General features: G+C 37.9%; 1 protein-coding gene across 3 annotated transcripts in view; it reads right to left on the bottom strand.

The window, feature by feature from the left end:
- Positions 1-4,612: 4,612 nt before the first annotated feature.
- The window catches only part of LOC106877050 (testis-specific serine/threonine-protein kinase 6), a 56,721-nt gene continuing 51,056 nt past the window's right edge, over positions 4,613-10,277 (bottom strand). The window contains exon 3 of one of the 3 annotated variants that reach the window (XM_014925835.2): positions 4,613-5,465. In XM_014925835.2, coding sequence (XP_014781321.1) covers positions 4,968-5,465 — 498 coding nt within the window. In that variant the 3' untranslated portion in view covers positions 4,613-4,967. The remainder of the gene's footprint in view (positions 5,466-10,277) is intronic. The other 2 variants (XM_014925836.2, XR_008263473.1) reach the window with 2 other exon arrangements.

The raw sequence follows: 10,277 nt of genomic DNA, 5'->3' as shown, positions 1-10,277 counted from the left end.
ATATATATATATATATATGCACACACTCACACACACGCACCAGATACATATACGTGTGTATGTATATGTGTGTGTGTGTGTGTGTGTGTGTGTGTGTGTGTGTGTTTGTGTGTGCGTGACGGGCTTTTAGTTTCTGTCTACCAAATTTACTCACAAGGCTTTGGTCGGAACCGAGGCTATAGTGGAAGACACCTGCTCAAAATGTCACGTAGTGGGACTGAATCCGGGACCATATGGCCAGAAAGCAAACTACTTGCCGCACAGTCACGTTTGCGCTTGTTTAATATTAATGTTTGTTTTTAATGCAAGTCTTTGTATTTGTAATTGCTAACACCTTTTTTTTTTTGTGAGAACGTTCGATACTGAGATTGCTACCACCACTGTGGCTAACACCTCTTCCCGCTATCTCATGGGTCGCCATTTTACTGTATAAACAACGACGGGGAATGATTGTTTACCAAAACTGCATATACAATTGAAAATGTTTGAGGACTCCAGGTAATACAATTGATCTTCAGGTATTTCAAACATTTTATTAGTAAAACTGAAACAAAAACTATATATACTTTTTTTCATTCAGTAAATTACTGCCAATGACTACGTTCGCACAAAACTGTACGTTTTGGCCAAAATTTTGATGTCTTGTACGTTCAGGAGAATTTGCTGTACGTTTTAGTGATGCTGCTATTGGTTTTTTAAATTCAGGTTTTGGCGCATTGATTGATTGGTTCTTCACATATGCGTGTTTGTGAGCTTATTAAAAATAAAAGTACGTCCGGTCTGCTTTCGCAAACGCGGCTGCATGCAGGCACGCGTTGACTAATGAGATCAAGGGCGTCTGTAATTTTGGGTGAATGCATATACGTCCTGTTTGCTACGCCATAGCTGTCTTAACACAAGAAGTTTACTCACAGACTGAAGGTAAGTGATTATTTTTTTTTTTAAGTTTGATAAATTAGACTCAATTTTACAGTGCTTATTTATACAATCCTGCCGTATCAGTCTGAACACAAGCATAGATTTCTTAACCCGGATTTTAAACGGTATTTAATGTGTTTAATAATTTGATTAATTCAAATAAATCTTACAAAACTATAACTGGAGTAAGATATAAGTGATAGAACTTTGAAAACGGAACATTTCTCTGATAATGAACTTAAAGTACCAGATAAGAAGGTTAGATGGGCTTCGTATGATAGGAAACTTCCGCAAAAATTGTTGTGCGATGAAAAAGTTTCTAGTTGGTAGAGAGGCAAGAACAATACAGCTAAAGGCAAATGCATATTATGCAAGTGTGAAATTGCCGGTAGTTTGAGCCAAATTTTACGACATGAGCAGATAGGAAAACACCGCAAGAATGCAAATGAAACAAATAAAGCAAAAAAGTTGACCAATTATTTCGAGGCCTCATCGTTTTCTTCACATTCCAAGAAAGTAGCAGCTGCTGAATTAAAATACTGAGCATTTATTGCTGAGCATAATCTCCCAATTTCGATTTTGGACCACTTACCTGGCCTTGTTGCAAACGCCTGTCCTGATTCTAAAATCGCCCAGGATGCAAAGTGTGCACGAACGAAAGGCACATACATCTTTCTTAAGGCCATTGGCCCCTACGGCTTCAACACTTTATTAAAAAAACTCCATTCATCAAAATTCTCACTCGTTATTGATGAAACAACTAATGTTTCAACACTAAAACAACTTGTCCTGGCTTCCAGATATTATGACGTTGAAATTCAAAAGGCAGTCGACGATTTTCTTACATTTATAGAAATACGGGATTGTAGTACTACGAGTATGCACAACTGTCTTCTATCATTTTTAAACGAACACGCTATTCCTCTGGAAAATTTGATAGGTTTCACCTGTGATAATGCAAATGTTATGATGGGAAGCAAAAGAGGCGTTCAGCACTTGTTGAAGCAGAACAGGCCAGATCTTTTTGTGCAAGCCTGTGTTTGTCATTCTTTACACTTATGTTCACCAAACGTGTGCAATGAATTACCGAATTCTGTCGAAGAATTGATAAGAAGTATTTATGCATACTTTAGTCACAGTTCTAAACGTATCAATGAATTCAAAGATTTGCAGAAAATAGCTTCAATTGATACTCACAAAATCCTGCATGCAAGTTGCACTAGATGGCTGCCTCTCAAGCAAGTTGTGCAGCGCATTTTAGAGCAGTGGCCGACATTGCTGGCATATTTCACACAAGCAACATTAGAGGGTGGGTGTCCGATTACGGCTCGACGAATTCTCACTGAAATGAAGAATCCTCTTATAAAGATGTATTTAACATTTCTCTCTTTCATTTTAAACGACGTTAATAAACTTGATCTGGAATTCCAGGCCGAAGGCTATCGGATGTATAAGCTTAAAAGAGTCATCAACGCTGGAATGAAGGGAGTTTTGAGCAATTTTATCAGACCTGACTTACTTTCTGTCATCAATGTGTATGATATTAATGTCAACAATGCAATGACACACCAACCATTAGATTGTATCTACTTTGGCGCTGTAGCTGAGAGAATTTTATACGAAAATGCTACCACTATTGTCCCTGATGAATTGTTGATTTTCCGACAGAATATACTACGATTCTTTGTTAGTCTTTCAAATCAAATGTTCGTGCGGTTTTCGTCTAGCGATATGCAGAACAATTTGGGATTACTAGAGGCCTTGGACCCAACCAACATAATTAAAAGAAGGCCAAGGTCAATTATATCACTTATCATGCGATTCCCAAGTCTTTGTGATGAAAAAGATTTCGAAGAAATTATTCGGTTCAAAGTTGTTCTTTCATCCCATATAACGAGCCAGAAAAATCTTGGTTTGCTGTTTCACAAGAGAAATGTGGTGATGAGTACCGCTGTCCACTATTTACATCTTCATGCTCAATCTTCATTCTTTACCACACACCTCTGCATCGTCAGAAAGAATTTTCTCTGTTTTCCACAATATCAAAACTAAAAATCGAAATTGCTTGAAAACTTCTACGCTTAATGCTCTTATGAGGTCGAAAACATTGTTACGAAATACCGAATGTACGACGTGGGAGCCGGATGAATGACTTTGTTAAATATTATTTGAAAAAAATTGATACAACAGAGAACCTCCTCGCGAAGATGATTTTTCTTTTTGATGTCCAAACATTCAACGTTTCAATAAATGTTTTCCAAATAGAAAAATGTATAAAAAGTTCGTTTTGACTGTATTTGGGGGCTTCAGTAATATTCTGTACGTTTTGATCAGATTCTGTACGTTTTGAAAACAAAATTCTCTACGTTTTGAAAGAAACCTTTGGTAATCTTCGTAAATATTACTATTTATGGGAGCTGTATCTGTGGTGCCTGCTTGCTTCAATATTTACTACTACTAAGGCGGTGAGCTGGCGGAAACGTTAGCACGCCGGGCGAAATGCTTCGCGGTATTTCGTCTGCTGTTACGTTCTGAGTTCAAATTCAACCGAGGTCGACTTTGCCTTTCATCCTTTCGGGGTCGATAAATTAAGTACCAGTTATACACTGGGGTCGATGTAATCGACTTAATCCCTTTGTCTGTCCTTGTTTGTCCCCTCTATGTTTAGCCCCTTGTGGGCAATAAAGAAATAAGAAACAAGAAACGTTAGCACGTCGGGCGAAATGCTTTGCGGTATTTCGTCTGTCTTTACGTTCTGAGTTCAAATTCCGCCGAGGTCGACTTTGCCTTTCATCCTTTCGGAGTCGATAAATTAAATACCAGTTGTGTACTGGGATCGATCTAATCGACTGGCCTCCTCCCCCAAAATTTCGGGCCTTGCGCCTAGAGTAGAGAAGAATATTTACGACTACTACTACTACTACTTTGTCTGAGTTAGGATTTTTTTGTTTCAGCTTCACTACCATTCAGAACTAAACCCGGCAAAATGGCTTTCGAAATTGTACATATATAAAACGGTGGTTTTCTAAATTTCGTGAATTGCTATGGCAATTTTCTTCATATATAATCCTTTCTACTGAAGGCACAAGGCCTGAAATTCGGGGGTAGGGGACTAATCGATTACATCGACCCCAGTGTCCCGAAAGGATAAAAAGCAAAGTCGATATCGGTGAAATTTGAACTCAGAACATAGCGACGGACGAAATACCGCTAAGCATTTCGTCCGGCGTGCTAACGATTCTGCAAGCTCACCGCCTTAATTTTCTTCATATATAATGGAGAACAGTTTTGGTATGTTGTCAACTTAATGTGACAGTCCCATGAAAAGGAAGAATACTACTGCTATTTAACCCTAGGAAGCACCGCTTCCTGTCGGCCTTGACACATTTCCTGTGTCCTTATGTTTACAAAGGGGGAGATAAGCTCCTGGTGCTTCCTAGGGCTAAATAGCAGTAGTATTCTTCCCTTTCATTGAACTGTCACGTTAAGTTGACAACATAACACCACTTTATCGTGTTACTACTGTATAAATCTCTCTCAGTGATTTAGAAATGTATCATAAATAGTTTTATACTCTTGAAATTAGTCACTTGCAAAAAATAACAGCAACAAAACAAACTATAGCACATACTCAAGGCACACAGAACTGAGCTATGTAGCGCTATGAAAGCATGTGATAAAAACGACTACTGAATAATAATATACATATTTTTTATTATAATAAACCATTTATTTTTTATTTGTTTTCTGTTCTTGTTCGTTTTTATTTAAAAAAATAAACATCTCATTAGATAGCTAGACGAGGTAGCAGTAGTAGTAGCAGTAGTAGTAGTAGTAGTAGTAGTAGTAGTAGTAGTAGTAGTAGTAGTAGTAGTAGTAGTAGTAGTAGAAGAAGAAGAAGAAGAAGAAGAAGAAGAAGAGAGGGATGGAGAAGAAATGGTCACAAATAAATCCCAAACAATTAAGGAGTGTTCAGAATTCGAATGTGGAATAATAGGGGTGGAGTTTGTAGAGTGGGAAGAAGATGCTATTTGTAACCCCTTTTCCCACTACAAATCCTTATCATTATCAGGCAGAGATTGAAGTGAACTGTTTTTCTCTTTGAGCCATTCGTTTTCGAGTATAACTTCAATCGAGGGTCTCTTTATATAATTATAAGTAAATATACAACATATTAACTTTTGAAAACTTTCGGAGAGTTGAAATCTAAACCACGGAAAAACAAGATTCCTTTGTTCTTCAAGGATTTTTTTCAAACCCCTGTTTTCGTTAAACGGCATCTTACCGGTACATATGATGTACATTATAGCACCAATAGCCCAAACATCAGCTTTATGTGGATCATATGGTTCTCCAGTCAATATTTCTGGAGATGCGTACGATTTCGATCCACAGTACGTTCGACTGAGATCGTGTTTCGAATTAAATTTGGCAAAGCTGAAATCTGTAATCTTTACTGAGTTACTTTGGTCTAAGAGAAGATTCTCCAGCTTAAGATCTCGATGTGTGATGTTTTGGTCGTGGAGATATTTGGTCGCTTGACAAATCTGCAGAAATCATGAAATAATGTCAAAATAGAAAATTATATGAATTATAAATTGATGTTATTTGCAATATTTTACTTTTGAAATAGTTTACAATGCGCGTGTGTATCTCTTTTTCTCTCTCTCACTCACTCACTCACTCACTCACTCACTCTCTTTCTCTCTCTCTCTCTCTGTACACACACACACACACACACACACACACACACACACACACACACACACACACACACACACACAATCAAGTCAGTTCCCACTCAATTTTTTTGCATAATTCTTTCTAATAAACAACATTTGATGCTTGTGAACTATAGTTATATAGCATACGAGGTCTGATCAATAAGTATCCGAACTGTTGCCATAGTAACAAAGCTAAAGCACGCAGAGTACAGCCGCTAGGCAAAGATTGACCTTGAACTCTGCTGTGCATGCGCAGTAAGTTTTAAGGTTCTAGCTCACTTCCTCTGTTTACAGCAGTGCTTGGAAGGAAGGTGTGTCATTGACCATGACAGAGAAACTTGTCACGGCGATACCAGCTCAGAGGCCTACGCAAAGTTGTAGAAAGTGTATAGAGAGGAGTGTATGAACTAAGCAAAAGTGTACGAGTGTTTCAGACGTTTCCAAGATGGCCGAAAATCTGTCGATATTGTCGAACATTCTGAGAGACCTGCAACCAACAGAACTGAGAAAAATATCGCAGATGTACGTGCAGCTGTGAGGGAAATCGTCGAATCACCATCCGTAAGTTATCAGTGGATGTGCAGATTAGTTACGGTTCAGTTCAGTCCATTATCACTGAAGATATGGGTATGAGACGCATGTCTGCCAAGTTTGTGCGAAAACAACTTTCAGCTGACCAAAATGACACTCGGGTTTCAGTTGCGCAGGAACTCCTTAATTGTGTCGAGAATGATGAAAATTTTCTGAAAACTTTGCATTGGCCTCTGAACTGGTATCACCAAGCTTTTGGCAAAATTTGACGCCGATTCTCTGTCCAACTTTCTCTGTCATTGTCAATGCGACGATCTTACGTTACACACCTTCCCTCCAAGCACTGCTGTAAACAGAGGAAGTGAGCTAGAATGTTAACACTTAGTGCACATGCACAACAGAGTTGAAGATCAATCTGTGCAGAGCGGCTTTACTCTGCGTGCTTTAGCTTTGTTACTATGGCAACAATTCGGATACTTATTGATCAGAACACATACGTCATCTTATCAGAATTTTCTGTCCAATCTCGATATGGGACGAAGTGTTTTTGATGTATTGATTAATAAACTTTATCAATGAGCGATTCATTTGTGTTTTCTGTACAAGCCTAGTTCATACTGGATGGTAACCCACTGTTTTTACCACGATTTATAGATACTTTTACATTACATACACATAAATATATAAACACATGCATATATATGCATGCGTATGCATATGTGTATTTAAATATGTGTATATATTGTGTCATCCCGTAAATAATGCAGTATTTTCAATTGCATGAACTAAAAGTCGGAGGGGCACAAGATAAACTACCAGCCTCAACTTGCTATAAAAGCAGGTGGTAATTTTACCTTGTCCTTATTCTTAGTGCAAGTTTTGAAGAGTGCAGTTCGATTTTAACAGTTATTTTTTCAAAGCTATAATGGAAGTGATAAAGGAGCATATTAGGCATATTTTGCTTTGAGTTCAATAAAGGAAACAACGCACGAAAATGCGAGAAATATTAATGCAGTATGTGGGGATCGGACAATAAGCGTAAGCCAGTTTCAACGGTGGTTCCAAAAATTCCGAGCCGGAAATTACAGCCTAGAAGACGAGCCTCGTCCTGGAAGATCTGTAGAGCTGAACGAGAACGTACTGCAAACCCTGGTGGAACAAAATCCCATCGTAACTGTTGAGTAACTAGCAGAGAAGCTTGGATTTAATCCTTCAACCACTCATTGACACCTGCGTGCCTTCGAAAAAGTCAGCAAATTGGGTGAATGTCTTTCTCACAAACATTACAAGTCTAATCGTGCGCAGAGAGTGAATGTGTGCTCTGGTTTGCTGTCACGTCTCACAAATGAACCATTTTTGGACCGAATAGTGACTGGTAACAAGAAATGGGTTATCTATAAAAATGTCAAGCGCCGAAGACAGTGAGTAGAGAAAGGAGAAACACCGATATCCCAGGCTAAAGAAGGTTTTTACCCTCGTAAAGTGTTGTTATCTGTTTGGTAGGATATGAAAGGTTTAGTCCGTTTTGAACTTTTAAACCGAAACCAAACGATAAAAAAGGAGATCTACTGCGAGCAGCTTGAGCAGCTTAAGTCAGAACTAGAAGAAAAACAATCGTCTTTGGTTTCAAGACGAAAGGTGTTCTCCCATGAGGATAAATCTCGGCCACATACAGCGACATTCCAAAAGCTGGAACAGTTTGAATAGGAAACGATACCCCACCAACCATATTCGCCGGACATTGCCCCATCTGATTATCATATATTCCGTAGTCTTCAAAATCATTTGGACAGAAAAAATACGAATTCTGTAGACAAGGTCAAAACAGTATTGGAGGAGTACGTTGCGTTACAGACAAATGGATTTTGGAAGAGGTGCCTTGCAAGTCTACCAGATAGATGAAAGAGCACTGAAGAAATTGAAAGAGAGTATATTTTAGATTAAAAAAACAACAACTTTGCTTATCTTAATTTTGAAAAATAAAGGAAGAAAAGCAGCATTATTTATGGGATGACCAAATATATATATATATATATATATATATATATATATATGTATGTATGTATGTATGTATGTATGTATGTATGTATGTATGTATGTATGTATGTATGTATGTATGTATGTATGCATGCACGCACGCATATATGTATACATACACACATACATATATAAAAAAATATGCGTATGTCTGTGTATTTTTGAATCCGAAGTCTATATGATGCTGTCCATACCCACTTCACACATTCACACTTTACCTCACAAAATTATTCATTCACTCCAACACTACGCTACGCTACAGCATACACTTTATTACAATAAAATTATTCCGTTCATTCCGTAGTGGCTACAGCTGACTTACAAAATGAAACTTATCTCTGATAGGTATATTTCCCAAAGCTAATAATTGGTAGATGACAATTCTTAAAAATTATTTGTGCGCACGTATACTCACACACACACACACACACACACACACACACACACACATGTATGTATATATGTATGTATGCGAGAGCAGTGCATGCCATCAAAGTGACACTGGGGTAAAATATACGAAGCCCAATATACCCATCATGACTACCTGTCTGATAAGGGTACACCAGGCACATGCATCACACCATATGTGCGCGACATGGTGATCTCATATCAAGATAAACGGCACATGTATGCATGTATGTATGTATGCATGTATGTATGTATGCATGTATGCGTGTGTGTACCAGTGTGTATGTGTGCCAGTGTGTACGTGTGCCTGTGTGTCTGCGTATGTGAGTGTGTGTGTGAATATGTATTCGTATCAAGCTATTTTTAATACACTCAGATGTGAGATCTTCCGTTCGAGTACATTCGGACGTGAGAAGGTCATCCACTGTCTTAACTAGGTTAATATTTCTGAAATGAGCAAGTATATAAAAAACATACCATTCTTACCAAAAGATAGTCAATGAAGAGGCAGAAAAATAGCAACTAATCAGTAAACTATTGGAACAAAGACAAACATTAAACCATATCCACACCGACAAATATATACGATACCACAGCTGAATTGTAACAGTTCTCGCCTGAAAATTATTGTGGCATGAAACTCGAGTCGTGAGGTAAGCATTCAGTTGTAATAAATTACACGCGCGCGCGCACACATCTACATATATCTACTACACATGTGGGAAATTCTGTCTGTGGGTGTGTTTGTGGAGTTGTTAGCTAACTCCTCCTACATCGTTTTATCGATTTTGATGAAACTTGACACGAGAGTAGAACTAATGTCTGGAAACCTCATAGCATGCTGAGATTGTTGAAAAAAATCGATAATAGGGATCCTTAACTCATTCATTTTCCTAAATTATTTGGTAAAAATGAAATTGAGTATGCTTATTTCTTGGTATTTGAACTGTTAGAGTTATTTTCGCAATTTATCCAGTACAACCCTTAAACAACACGTGTCAGTGGAGTGCTCAGCCACTTGCACGTTAATTTCACGAGCAGGCTGTTCCGTTGATCGGATCAACTGGAACCCTCGACGTCGTAAGCGACGGAGTGCCAACAACCCTTAAACAAGTAAATAATATTTTCCTAAACAATAAATCCACTTATTTCGGTAAGTGACTCATTCACGAATATACCAACGCTAGCGCCTCTGAGGGTAATATTCTCTGGGAACGCACAAAAGCCCTTATCAAAATTATTTACTTTGAATTGTTATCTCATATCTGATTAGCCTGTTATTATGTAACATGCTTCACGATTTAGCATACATACCTTATTAGTATTTCCTCCTATGTTCTATATACTCTGGGAACGCATTAAAACCCTTTTCAGGGCTACTTTATTTGAATTCTTAGTATCGGGTATCTAATCTCATGTTAGTACATAATTTATTGGGAATTCCTAAAAACAAAATACTGTGTAAGACAGTTCAGTATTCTCTGAAAATGCACAAAAACCGTTATAAGGGCTATATACTTTGTATTGTTGTTATTGGATTCGCGAAACAATTATGAGAACGGAACCAAGGGATAAGCCCCGCTTTCCCGGGAATTACTGGGTACGTCAGCTAGTATACACACACATACACACACACACACACATATATACATACTTATA

This window comes from Octopus bimaculoides, chromosome 2, assembly GCF_001194135.2.
Source record: "Octopus bimaculoides isolate UCB-OBI-ISO-001 chromosome 2, ASM119413v2, whole genome shotgun sequence".
Lineage (NCBI taxonomy): Eukaryota > Metazoa > Mollusca > Cephalopoda > Octopoda > Octopodidae > Octopus > Octopus bimaculoides.
This window is presented reverse-complemented; position numbering and strand designations above follow the sequence as displayed.